Raw genomic sequence first — 14,468 nt, 5'->3', positions numbered from 1 at the left:
CTTTTCTGGGAGAACTCTGCCTCAAATCAAAGTGCCTGTTGCCAGTAATAAGACCAGTGTCAGATTTTGGACCTATGTGTTTAAGCTGGTAAGGCTACAGTGATGTGTTACATACAGCAGGACTATAAAACTAATAAAGACAGATAGCTGAACATAGACATGCACACATTCACACACACATCATTTTTAACACTTCAAATTAAGTAACATGGAGGAGGAATTGGGGTAGCAACTTGGCCTTTGAGCTCCCGAAGCAGACAAATTAGGCACATATAAATTGCAAGCCTAAATCTTAAAATGAACAAGTATCTTAAATATACCACCTAATATTCTGTATGTTCCCCATCGGTCTTCACTCATAAACACATAGCAAAGAAGGTACTCAGTAAAAGAAGAAATTTGTACAATTTCTCCTCTTTTATTTATTTAAAGACTTTTTAAGAAGAAACAGAAGATTTCCAAATAAATAACTTGATAGTGACTTTTAAAATCATGGCACATAGCATCGTTAAAAGCATCCTTGAAAGCCTTAACCACAGTGTCGTGGTGCAAAATCATCTATGTACATTTTTACCTCTTCTCCCTTGGGTATCATCTTCTCCTAACTTGGGAATGTAGCACATGCAAGGAACATTTTACCATGAAAATCAATTATGCTGAAAATACACAATGGAAAAGAAAACATGTTGGAATTGCTTTTATTTTAGTGCACTGATAGGAAATTTTTTTCCAGTCACCCTCATTGATGTTCGGATGTTTGAATTAAGTTGAGACATTCTGGTCAGGAGGTGAAAACAACCATGGGTGTTATTGGCTCCCATCTGAAAGTTCACTGTCCCAACATGACATGATCCCTGAGTCAAGCCGAAAACATGTGCCATGCTGTCCCTGTAGCTCAGAGCTTGCCAGCTGACCACAGCTGGAATTGGTATGCCAGTAGAAAGCAGGGAAAAGGGGGTAAGCACTGAGCTGTTTTGTAGCCTGGAGAAGGCCTGCGATTGCCAAGGATGATACCACGGCAAACACTTTGCTACTGACAGCCTGGATTCAAGTTTCTAACAGTAATTCTGCCAAACAAGGCTGGTAAAGTTCAGAAAGCACTGCTAGGAATAATTAAGGCAATGGAGGATTTATTTTGTATGGAAAGATTAAAGAAATTTTACATGTGTTACTTGGCTGTGCAAACATGAAATGGGAATACGAAAACGATCAACAAATACTTGAATGGTTTAAATTATTGGGAGGGAGATGTGAATTTTAAGTAATAAAGCATGATGACGTGGCACCATGCACCCAACATAAGCTAAGAGAAATACATTAAAAAAACTAAACCATTTCAGATTAAAATTACTATAAAACATTACAAAGATTAAACACTGTATTCCCACATTAAGGAAAAAATTAAAGGCTGTCATTAGAGTTTTCCAACTCTTAGTCAATTCCTCAGGGATAGGTGGCAAGATGTAAATATAATGCTGTTTTTTAGACACAAAGACTCCACGTGTGCGCCTATGAATGCACTTAACATTGTATTATGGGTAAGCCAGAATGTATTTCTTTTTTTTTTTTAATTTTTATTGGATTTTAGGTTTTGGGGTACATGAGCAGAGCATGCAAGACAGTTGCGTAGGTACACACATGGCAGTGTGCTTTGCTTTTCTTCTCCCCTTCACCCACATTTGGCATTTCTCCCCAGGCTATCCCTACCCACCTCCCCCTCCCACTGGCCCTCCCCTTTTCCCCCCAATAGACCCCAGTGTTTAGTGCTCCCCTTTCTGTGTCCATGTGTTCTCATTTTTCATCACCCACCTATGAGTGAGAATATGCGGTGTTTCATTTTCTGTTCTTGTGTCAGTTTGCTGAGGATGACATTCTCCAGATTCATCCATGTCCCTACAAACGACACAAACTCATCATTTCTGATTGCTGCATAATATTCCATGGTGTATATGTGCCACATTTTTCCAATCCAGTCTATTATCAATGGGCATTTGGGTTGATTCCAGGTCTTTGCTATTGTAAACAGTGCTGCAATGAACATTTGTGTACATGTGTCCTTATAGTAGAACGATTTACAGACTTTTGGATATATACCCAGTAATGGGATTGCTGGGTCAAATGGAATTTCTATTTCTAAGGCCTTGAGGAATCGCCACACTGTCTTCCACAATGGTTGAACTAATTTACACTCCCACCAACAGTGTAAAAGTGTACCTTTTTCTCCACATCCTCTCCAGCATCTGTTGTCTCCAGATTTTTTAATGATCGCCATTCTAACTGGCATGAGATGGTATCTCAATGTGGTTTTGATTTGCATCTCTCTGATGACCAGTGACGGTGAGCATTTTTTCATATGATTGTTGGCCTCATATATGTCTTCTTTCGTAAAGTGTCTGTTCATATCCTTTGCCCACTTTTGAATGGGCTTGTTTGTTTTTTTCCTGTAAATCTGTTTGAGTTCTTTGTAAATTCTGGATATCAGCCCTTTGTCAGATGGGTAGACTGCGAAAATTTTTTCCCATTCTGTTGGTTGCCGATCCACTCTAGTGACTGTTTCTTTTGCCGTGCAGAAGCTGTGGAGTTTCATTAGGTCCCATTTGTCTATTTTGGCTTTTGTTGCCAATGCTTTTGGTGTTTTGTTCATGAAGTGCTTGCCTACTCCTATGTCCTGGATAGTTTTGCCTAGATTTCCTTCTAGGGTTTTTATGGTGCCAGGTCTTATGTTGAAGTCTTTAATCCATCTGGAGTTAATTTTAGTGTAAGGTGTCAGGAAGGGGTCCAGTTTCTGCTTTCTGCACATGGCTAGCCAGTTTTCCCAACACCATTTGTTAAACATGGAATCCTTTCCCCATTGCTTGTTTTTGTCAGGTTTATCAAAGATTGTATAGTTGTATGTATGTTGTGTTGCCTCCGGTGCCTCTGTTTTGTTCCATTGGTCTATATCTCTGTTTTGGTACCAGTACCATGCTGTTTTGATTACTGTAGCCTTGTAGTATAGTTTGAAATCTGGTAGTGTGATGCCCCCCGCTGTGTTCTTTTTGCTTAGAATTGACTTGGCTATGCGGGCTCTCTTTTGGTTCCATATGAAGTTCGTGGTGGTTTTTTCCAGTTCTGTGAAGAAAGTCAATGGTAGCTTGATGGGGATAGCGTTGATTCTGTAAATTACTTTGGGCAGTATAGCCATTTTCACGATATTAATTCTTCCTAACCATGAACATGGAATGTTTCTCCGTCTGTTTGTATCCTCTCTGATTTCGTTGAGCAGTGGTTTGTAGTTCTCCTTGAAGAGGTCTCTTACGTTCCTTGTGAGTTGTATTCCAAGGTATTTCATTCTTTTTGTAGCAATTGCGAATGGCAGTTCGCTCTTGCATTTCTTTTTTATATTATTTTGAGGTAAAGCTGATTCATTGTGTCCATAAGACACTCAGAGGACACTCTTGCTATTTCCAGACAAGCTGAAAGTCAGTACAGCATTAGCAAGTTACTACTGAGAAAGATCATGTGTCTCTCAAAAGAGTGTGCTCCATCAATTCCCCCGAACTAGGTGGCGACTAGGTGGCAAAGCAGATCTGTTTTTCTCTAATCATCTTGCTCCAGTGCGAAGTTCCTCATCCTTAGAGGGGAGAGACAGTTGTGCTGATATAACAAACAAACAGTCTGGGCACAGTGGCACACGCCTCTAATCCCAGCACTTTGGGAGGCTGAAATGGGTGGATCAATTGAGGTTGAGGATGTCAAGACCAACCTGGCCAACATGGTGAAATCCCATCTCTACCAAAAAAATACAAAATTAGCTGTGCATTGTGGCAGGCACCTGTAGTCCCAGCTGCTCCGGAGGCTGAGGCAGGAGAATTGCTTGAACCCGGGAGGTGGAAGCTGCAGTGAGCTGAAATCACGCCACTGCACTCCAGCCTGGGGGACAGAGCAAGATTCTGTCTCCAAAAAAAAAGGGGGGGGATTTTTTTCTTACTTTTCTGCAATTTCCTTAGCCTATAAAATAATAGACACAGTAACACTGGAAAGCCAGAGTAAAGGGTCCCCACCACAGAGCAAAACTGCATGAGCAGAGGTCCAAAAGCAAGTATTAACCTCTTCCCTCTCCTCCCATGGGTACCATTTCATTGGTTACATCATAAGACAGTGGGGAATATGGTTGTTGTTTCCTTGGGTAATCTGTTCTCAAGAACTTGCAAATGGACCTCAGATTGGCATGCCACCCATCATTTAAAATCCAAGGGAAAAAAAAGTTGACTTCCAAGTAAAGACAAGAAGATAGAAAATAAATTAAGTTTAAAATTTTAGTTAGACTAGAGAAATAAGTTCAGGACACAGTGATAATAGTTAACAGCAATGTATTATGTGCTTGAAAATTGCTAAATGAGTAGATTTTTAAATATTGTCACCACAAAAATTATAAGCGTGTGAGGAAATGGGATATGCTAATTAGCCTGATTCTGTCATTCCATATTGTCTACATATATATCCAAAACATCATGTTGTACCACATAAATATATACAATACTATTTGTCAATTAAACATAAATAAAATAAATTGATGGTAAAGTATATAAATTCTTTATTAATAAGAATTCTTGAAAATGTTTGTCCCTAGGCAATCTCAGTGCACTAAATTGTGCACACGCACACACAGGGAATGCAAAATGCCCTTTGAGTTCAAACTGCATTTGGTTAAAAGCAGTAAAATCTAAGTGTGAAGTATCGAGGAATCAGAAAAAGCGTCTATTGAGAGGATGCAGAATAGTCATAGTTTTAATCTTTACAAGAAAAAAGCCAGGCCAAAAGTGAGATAGGGAGAGTGAGAAAAGTGCAAACTAATGGGGCTGGTTAAATTCATTTTTCAATAATTCATTTAGAAACGAGTAGCAGAACAGAGCCCGAGAAATCTGAAAATGTCAAGAAGAGTGACCTATTAAATGACTTTGAACTGTTATCCAAGGTCAGGAGAAACATTAGCTTGAAACCGTGCACATCCTGGCTCCTAGGTTCCAATTTTAACAACTAGATGATGTGCCCTGTTCTTCCAGGTGCAATCTTCATTCACTGAGGAATGAAAAGGAAACAAACCCAGAGATAAACAAATTTAATCCAGATTATCTTGGCTTTACCTGTTAAAAGGCATTTGTTTAGTAGAAGTAGCAGTGACTGTGAATTATTCAAAGCCCATATCCTTCCCAACTTTAAGGATCTTTTAAAGCTAGGTATAAAGATCATTAATAATTGATAAAGCATTTGTAAACCCTTAGCAAATGAACCGTCAAGGGACACATTAATAAAACATCTTTTAAAATCTCCATCTCTCGGCTGATTCTCATCACGCTGTCCCAAAGCAGAGTAAACCGGGATGCTTATCTTGCAGCTGCTGCTATCGCCCAGATGTCTAGCAAGGTGAGACAGAAGACAGAGGGCAGGGCCTTTTCGGAAACCAATGCCATCTTTCACACAGGTATCCACACACCTCCAACTGATTCACAGCTTAGAACCATTCCCTAAGTAAATAAATCTGTAGCCAGAATTTTTCGCTGGGTCACTAAATATAAATGTATAGATGGACTTTTTGACGTTTCTATTTGCAAAACAAAACATCCAAGTCCCTAGGGGAATTGAAGGGTTAGGCATTTAGGAAGAGCCAATGAAAGTGTTCACTTTGAGGTCACTGTTCATATTCAGCTCAGGCTAAAGGAGCGGTCAGGGTCACTGAACACCACAGCTTTGAGGCAGTCAGGTGGCTTAGCTCATCTTATTCTTACCAGTTAATGCAAAAGCCTAAGGTTGTGAGTCTAGGAATAAGTAAATTAGGTAGACTGATGGACAATAGAGCTGAGATCCAGTCCACTTCTTTCTGTCTCCATGTTAGAGACATAATGCATGTAGAAATTAATGTTTTTGTTCAAAAGTAATTAAATGGATTCAAAGTCTGTACCTTTTGTATTATTTTTGGTTCTTTTGCATAGTCCATGAATGCTGTACCTTCACATCTTGGTTATTGGATTCCGATTGTAGTTTTACCACCTTAAATGATTACCAAGGTTTAGAGTTGGCGTTTGCTAGGTTATTCATTGTAGCCATGATTTATGTAATACAGAATGAATGGCAAGGAGTATAACATCCAGTGGTTCCATTGTCATTAAAGGGATGGATAGTAAAATGCAGTTTCTCAGAATCACACACACAAAAAAGTCAAAGCTGGAGACAGAGTTAGAAATCATCGTCTAAAATCCTCTCATTTTACATGAGAAAACTTTAGCACGAGTTCTTGAGCACAGCAGGGTCTTGTCATCAGTCACTGAGTTATGGATGAAGTTAGTAGCAGGGATGAGATTAGAGCAGATCTCCTATCTACAGACACCATACTCTCCCAATGCCTCGCATCCATGGTGTTTTCTGTTACTCTCTGAGTACAAACTGGAGTGTCTGTTCAGGAGCAGGGGAAGCAGCCATCTCTTGTGACATCTTTTGTGCCTCCATTTAAGTATCCCTGTGTATAAAGTTGTCCTTCCTCTTACATGTCTTCTTCAGGGTCAGTTGCCTATGGGCAGAGACACGATCTGGTTCGCTCTGCTTTCCCTCAGCACTAAGCACACTATTGCTGAGAGATTGGACCTTGAGTAGTGTTTGCTGGATGAACCCATGGCCAAATAACCCTACTTTCTTTCTCTCCTTAGGTAGGGAGGAATGGAAATGTTTAAAAATATGTAATATTTGGCTTGACAGAGGGGTGAATAAAAAACATCTGAGTGAAAAGCAGTGTTGCTCCATCAGAGGCAAAGAATGAACCCCCTAAATGGTGGCCCAGCCAAGGGAAATAGGTTGCTTATGGTAGGGGATGTGTCTTGAGGGAGTGGACACCTAGAGATGGAAACATTCAGGTTAGTTTGACATATCTTTGAATTTTTTTTTATCTTTGTAAACCAAAGTTCTGAAGTGTATCAGGGCTCACAGCCAGGCTTTCAGTATGAATAATGAACTTAAATGAGGCCTTTTGTGTTGATGATCTGATGATTCATTCTAATGTAGCCATCATTTTGGGATATACTGAGAAAAAATACAGAATGTGTTCAGGTGGCATTTTTGATTCATGACCTTTCTTTTATAATTTATTATTCTGAGGTATTCCATGTGAAAAGCAAATAGTTTGATACCAAGTGATAGATTGTTTTTCTTCAGTGTGAAGAAAGCCATGTTGACAAACCTGGAGGAGGGACTAACAGTGCGAGAGGAGAAATTTCTGTCCTCACGATCCATCAGGAATTGGGGCTGACTCCGAAAATGAGACACTCTTTGTATAAAAGAATTATTTGTTGAAGCCTTCTATTCCTTTAATAAATAATTTTAAAGACAAGCCTAATTTAATGTCAAGGCCTTGAATAAGCACAGCGGAGGAGTCACAAAGTGGAAAACAGGCAGAAGTTGTTTGGGAGAGACAAAGCATGTTACCGGAAATGACTCAAGAGTGGTGAAAAGGCCTCATAATAAATGCACACTAAAGTCAAGCAAAAAAATGAAGGGAAAAAGAAGCTATTATAGTGAGAGAGAATTTATCAGGAAAGACTTCAGAAGAAAACCAAAGACATTGAAATTAAACTGAATTCAGGCATTTGCAGAAAGCTGGGCTCTGGAAGATCAGGTGTGTTGATGTAGTTGCAGAATCTCTGCTGTCCTGAGATGACTAAGAATTCCAAACAGACAGTAGTGAAGAGAAGAGAATTATAAAACTGTACTAAGGACCGGGAGCAGTGGCACATGTCTGTAATCCCAGCAGAGGAATCTGGGAGGCCAAGGTAGGTGGATCAGCTGAGGTCTGGAGTTCAAGACCAGCCTGGCCAATATGGTGAAACCCCATCTTTACCCAAAATACAAAAATTAGCTGCACATGTTGGCTGGTGCCTGTAAACCCAGGTACTCGGGAAGCTGAGGAAGAAGAATGGCTTGAACCAGGGAGGTAGAGATTGCAGTGAGCTGAGATTGTGCGATTGCACTCCCGCTTGGGCAACGATAGCGAGACTCTGACTCAAAAAAAAAAAAAAAAAAACAAACAACAAACCAAAACAAAATTAAAAAAGTGTTCTAAGGATATTTTAAAAGATCCAAGTAAATGGAAAAAAATTATTTCATGAAGAAAAATATTGTGATAATAAAAACTCTACCCAAGTTTGTCTATATATTCAAACCAATTCTAAAAAATTCCTTAAAGCCTTTTATGAACTCGATTCTAGAAGACCAAATGCCAACAATAGACAAGAACTTGCTCTTCTTTTCAAAAAGAAGCAGAAAGGGGTTCCTGCTTCATGAGATATTAGTACTTTTAATAAAGAGATTGTAATAGCAAAATATGTATTTTACTGACATGGCATCTTTCTTCTTGGCAATGAAGAGCAGTGCAGGCCCAAGAAGAAACCAGCAATTAGCATATCAACCTGTCACTGCCCTTGGACAGAGCAGGGGTTGTCAAGAAACCTCAGTGTAAATAAGATCAACAGCAAGGATCAGGAATCAGAAGGAAGCATTTTCTACAACCCTATAAAGAGAACTACCCACGTGGGGTGTAACTAGAGGTTACCCAGTACGCATGTACTCATCAGGTGATTTGTCCTCATGTCAAGGCACAGAATAGTAATTTTAGGGATAGTGAACAATTTTGTCATTAGTATTACCCCAAACATTTATGGAACTCTAGCTAGATGAATGACTTTGTTGGCACTGAGTGATATAAGACCCAGTCTGTGCTTTCCTGATGATATCACTCTAATTATGAAGGTAAAATTTGTAGGTACACAGAGAAATTATTTTTCAAGGTGGCACAAAATTTCAAGGTATCAGAGTAGAAACAATATTACCGAAGTACTGAGATGAGATGGGTATTTTAAGGGTGTATAACTGATATAATTAAGGGCATTATAGAATACTAAAACAGAGATTTTCTTGAGTCCTACACATTTTGGCCTAATTTACTTAACACTGTGTCCACTTAGGGTCCAATCTGTCAGATCAGTTCTGCTTCATCCAAACGAAGGAGGGAGCCTCTTCTTTGCAGGAGCGCCAGTTGAGATGCAGACTTTATATAAATATAAATAAATAAATATATATATTTTAACAAAAACAGATTTTTAATCAATACAATTACAATGTTGGTAATACATATAGTGATATTTATAGAGCACTAGGCCAGAAACTACGAAAAATATGTTTTCAATGAGGCCTCATTTAATGCACACAGCAGCTGCTGGGGTGTTTATAACCACTGTTTTGCTGCCGCCTTGAGGGGTCAGTCGGCTGCCCTGAGGCACACAGGTGGCAAATCACAAAGCTCGGGCACCTAAGCCAGTGCTTGTCGATGACACTTTGCCCAATGGCATTCACCGCACATTTCCATTTTCCAGTGGGATGTTTGACCTATCTTGAGTATGTCAGATGGGTTACACCATTTCCGGAGCCACTGGTTTTTCGCATTTACTCATCAGGGCGGCCTCAGTGCTGCTCCAAGCCAAAGGATGTAGAAAGAGCCTCTGTGTAACTTTAGGGATGAGTGATGGAAGCATCCAGTTACTACAAAGCATGCTGCCACAGATCTCAGGATAATCTGCAGGTGGGCAGGAAGTGCCACTTTCTCACGGTGGAGGGGAGTGACTGTTCTGCCTTTCTTCCAATACATTAAAATTGTCATTTGACTTTTATGAGGTCCCTACATTTGTTGATCTGCAAGGTTCTTCACGTTTTATTGTTGCAAGATATCTACATGCAAACATTCTTTATATCTATATGGAATTTTGTTCTCTTGCCCAGGCTGGTGTGCAAAGGTGCGATCTCAGGTCACCGCAAGCTGTGCCTACTGGGTTCTAGTGATTCTCCCGCCTCAGCCTCCCGAGTAGCTGGGATTACAGGCACGAGCCACCATGCCCAGCTAATTTTTTATATTTTTAGTAGAGACGGGGGTTTCACCATGTTGATCAGGATGGTCTCGATCTCTTGACCTCGTGATCCACCCGCCTCGGCCTCCCAAAGTGCTGGGATGGCAGGCGTGAGCCACCGTGCCCGGCCCTAATTTTGTATTTTTAGTACAGATGCAACCGGTTTCTTCCTGTTGGTCCGCTGGTCTTGAACTCCTGACCTCAGGTGATCCACTCGCCTGGGCCTCCCAAAGTGCTGGGATTACAGGCGTGAGCCACTGTGCCTAGCCATACATATCAATTTTTACTCAATTCTTGGTGTGGTCAAAAGCTAAGGGGCGGGCAGGATGAGGGGCCCAGCAGCCACATGGCTAAAGTCAGAGGTAGGAGGAGTTGGGATCTGTGACAGGTAGATGGCCTGGGGCAGGGAGCGCAGGTGGGGAGACATTGGGGAGGAGGGCTGGCATTGCAGTTTACTGTAATTTCTTCCCATGTTTCTTTTTCAGTCTCCTGGATGATGTTGTTCGACTTGACTTGCCGGTGTCCATGAATCCTTTCACGGATCGGCGGGGACGTTTAGCGGGTGGGGGCCCCTCGTTTCTCCCCCACCTCCATTGCTGCGGAGGGACCAGTCGCAGCTGCTGGGGTTGCACTAACCATTTTGGTTGTCGCGAACTGCGGCTGGCAGCCCTTGGTTTAGAAGGACCCTTTGTGGCAACAGCTGGAGGATCCTTGTGCTGGGTCGCCTCCCACTCCATCGGCTTGGCTGAGGAGCTGGGCTGGTGGTCTTTCCCCAGTACCAGAGAGGCCGCCTTGTCTGGCCAATGGGAACAGCCGGGAACTGGGCCAGGGAGCGCCGCTGGAGCTGGGTCAGGCTTCCCAAAGGGAAGGACGCCTCCTGCAGGGGTGGGTGCGCTGGGCACTCCAAGGCCCTTGGGATGGAAGCAAATAACATAAGTTAAACATATTAACACACTGTAATCATTGACATTGTGATTCATTTCTGTCAGGTTTCCCTTATACCTCCTTAAGGTCCTGGGACTGCAGTTGAGGGAAGCGAGGTTTCCCTGAGTCTCCAGGGGCCTCGAGGTGGGTGCTACTCCCGCATTGCTACAGGGGCCCCCTTTCTCCTCCTGCCCCTGGGTCTCTACCTGATCGTCCACCTCCATCGGTTCTTCACCCTCTTCTGCTCTCACCGCCGTCTTCAGGATCTCTACTTGATTGTCCACCTCCATGGGTTCTTCACCATCTTCTGCTCTCACCGCGGTCTTCAGGATCGGGGCCGGCACTTGCAGGGGAGGCAGTCGGAGTGGAAACGTTAGGCTTGGAGGAGGGATCTTCACGGGTCCCTCGCGTGCGAAGTGGCGTAGCACGGGTTTCTTCCTTGAGGGCGGGCTCCAGGCAAGAGGAGGCAGGTCCCGCAGTAGGGCGCTCGAGTTCCTGGTGAAATTGGAGCTCGATGGAAAATAAGGCCCAAGACCTCGCGGAGGGAACAAGAGGAATCGGGAACCTTGTAGGGCTCGCGGGGCAGGCACATGCGCAGGAGCTGCGGGGTGAAGCCGGCCCTCCGAAAAGTCCGCATGGACAAGAGGAGACCGTCGTGGTTGCCACCGCTGCCAGACCCTGTGGCAGATAAAGGAAAACAATTTGCTTAGGGAATTTCCCATAGCATACAAGATGCGCTCGGACAAAAGTCAGAGTAAGAAATGGAGAGGGTACTCCTGAGTCACCCACTAGTCTGTGGGTGGGCAGCTGGGCTCTTATGACATCACAATGGGGCTGGTGACAGAGCAGGGTGTGGGGCAGTGCACAGGAGCCCAGCGAGGGCACCTACAAGTGGAGTCAAAGGGCAAAGGGCGGGGCTCCCCATCCGTCCAGCTGGACCCAGGGGGCAGGTGTGTGGCCCTGAATGGGCCTCACTGTGGGGCTGTGGGGCATGTGGGGCTGATTTGCCAGAGCCCTTCCCACCTGGTGCCTGGCCCAGGCGCTGGCTGGCACCCAGTGGCCATGTCTTGGCTGGCCTTGTCCCCTGGGTTACAGGGCCAGACCCTGCTGGAAGCAGAGTGCAGGACTAGCCAGAGTTTATATTTTTATATATATTTTATATATTATATATTTGTAAATATATATTTACAAATATATATATAATATATGTAAATATATATTATATATAAATATTAAATATATTTATATTAAATATAAATATAATATATTTACATATATTATATATATTTATAAATATATATTTGTAAATATATAATATATAATATAGAAATATTTATAAATATATTTATAAATTATATATTTTTTATATAAACAATTACTTGGAAGGAATCCCAGAGTCTTTCGTTCATCTTTAAAAAGAATAAACTTTTATCCTATAGTTGAACAGTAAAGTGTTTAAACTTTATCTCATGCTGTGTAGTATATGTCCTACTCACATTACAGACCCAGCATCTAAGAGTGTTAGGTTGCATTTAGTGTGGTGTTAGCCCAAAGGATCCCATGTTCTTCGTCGATGTAATGCTAATTTGCTGAAGAGAAAGAATATGCAATCAACAAAACATGGACAACTTCAAACAATAAAAATATGAATGAGCCATCAAATACAGCACTTTTCTTAAAACTTAAAATGACCAATGAATTGTGTTTGTCAAGAAAGGCAATTTTGATAAATGGAAAATTGACCTCATAACAATATTTCAAGTTTTTTTTTTTTTTGTATTTGATAAAATTGCTGCAAATTCAAGACACTGGGGGACATTTCTCTCAACTCTTCCTTTCGTGTTGAAAGAGAGAAAAAGAAAGAGAGAAATAACATTTAAAAACGTCAGAAAATGGAACGTGACAGCCACCTCTCTACAGAAAGGTAAAAAATGAACCCTTGGAAAGTTCATTCAGCGTGGTAATGATGGATTATTATGTTTCCATGTTATTAACATATTAGAGATGCCCTCATGCTTCATAAGTTAATATCTATATTTTTCAGAGTCACCTTTCCTGTTACTTTGCCTCATTAACCAACAAATACACTATGCTTCATGTATTTATTTTAAATATTTTAAAGTAAGTGAATGCACTAAGCTCTATCCATTTAGACTGTCTTTATTTAACCGCGTGGCTCACTACAGAGCTCCTCATGACCTGAAATCTCTGGTGCTAAGCTTACACTGTATTTACTTTTGCTCCCTATTGACTTTTTTGTCTGTACACTTTTCCTGTTATTTTACATGGGTAGTTTGAAAACTATTCAAGTCTTTTCCAAAGCCATTTAATTGTCCTGTTTCAACACCAGAAATACATGTTGTGATGTGGTCAGAATTTCGCTATTATCAAAATATTCTTATCCCTTGACAGAGAAAAATGGGACACATTATAAAACCTCCAGTTCCTCTGTAATATGAACTCTAATACACTGCTGCTCAGTGTCTCTTTTACCACACAAAGTTATGAATCTCCTTATGGGCAGCAAACTAACTTTCCTTTTACACCCAGATTTTACCTGGCCCACAGTTTATCAATTGCTTCTTTTTAAAAGATCTGAAAATTACCATATAATGTCTGAAATAAACATTTTTATAGTTTAAGTTTATTGTAAAATTACATTTGAAACATTAAATTGAAAAAGTACTTCTATTAAAATATTTTTTTCTCTTTTGATACTTAACTTTGATTTTGTTGTTCATTTTGTCCACATGTGTTTTGTCTTACGTAGAATAAATATGTTATTGTACTTCTTAAATGACCAATTCACTAGTGCCTTTAACAATTTTGAATGTTATGGATTTATACATGTGAGTCATGACAATTAACTATAACTTACTATATATAATACACATAAAATAAATTTTTTCAAATAAATATATAATTCTGATATTAGAACTCATTTTCTTCATATACTAAACCTTCTGGGAAAATAAAAAGCTGAGTACATCATTATTCCAGCATACTTATATTTTTTTGAAAGCTCATTCTTAGAAGACATGCCAAAGATATTCTGGATTAAAGCTTCACAAGCATTTCTCAGTGCTGGGTCAGTTTGATTGGATTGAAGGATGCAAATTATTGCTTTTGGATGTGTCTGTGATGATGTTGCCAAAGGGGATTAACATTTGGGTCAGTGGACTGGGAGAGGCAGATCCACCCTCAATCTGGGTGATCACCATCTAATCAGCTGCCAGTGTGGCTGGGATAAAAGCAGGCAGAGGAACGTGGAAGGACTAGACTGTCTGAGTCTTCTGGCCTCCATCTTTCTCCTGTGCTGGATGCTTCCTGTCCTCAAACGTTGAAAACCAAGTTCTTTAGCTTTTGGCCTCTTGGGCTTACACCAGTGGTTTGCCAGGGGCTCTGGGGCCTTCAGCCACAGACTGAAGGCTGCACTGTCAGTTTCCCTACTTTTGAGGTTTTGGGACACAGACTGGCTTTCTTCTTGTCAGCTTGCAGATGACCTATTGTGGGATTTCACCTTGTGATCCTGTGAGTCAGAATTCCTTAATAAACTCCCTTTCATATATCTATTTATCTTTTTTTTTTGAGACTTAGTCTTGTTCTTTTGCACAGGCT

The 14,468-nt window shown here is 41.0% G+C and overlaps 1 protein-coding gene across 1 annotated transcript; it reads right to left on the bottom strand.

The window, feature by feature from the left end:
- Positions 1-9,147: 9,147 nt before the first annotated feature.
- Positions 9,148-11,613, bottom strand: LOC118149891 (putative UPF0607 protein ENSP00000381418). The gene is made up of 2 exons (XM_035282995.3): positions 11,057-11,613; positions 9,148-10,837 (listed from the first exon to the last, which is right to left on the bottom strand). Exons 1-2 carry the CDS (start codon positions 11,570-11,572, stop codon positions 10,379-10,381), a joined length of 975 nt encoding a protein of 324 aa, XP_035138886.3. The 5' UTR covers positions 11,573-11,613; the 3' UTR covers positions 9,148-10,378.
- Positions 11,614-14,468: the final 2,855 nt, after the last annotated feature.

Source organism: Callithrix jacchus, chromosome 21 (assembly GCF_049354715.1).
Source record: "Callithrix jacchus isolate 240 chromosome 21, calJac240_pri, whole genome shotgun sequence".
NCBI lineage: Eukaryota > Metazoa > Chordata > Mammalia > Primates > Cebidae > Callithrix > Callithrix jacchus.
The sequence above is the reverse complement of the archived record's forward strand: the minus strand, read 5'-3'. Positions and strand labels throughout refer to the sequence as shown.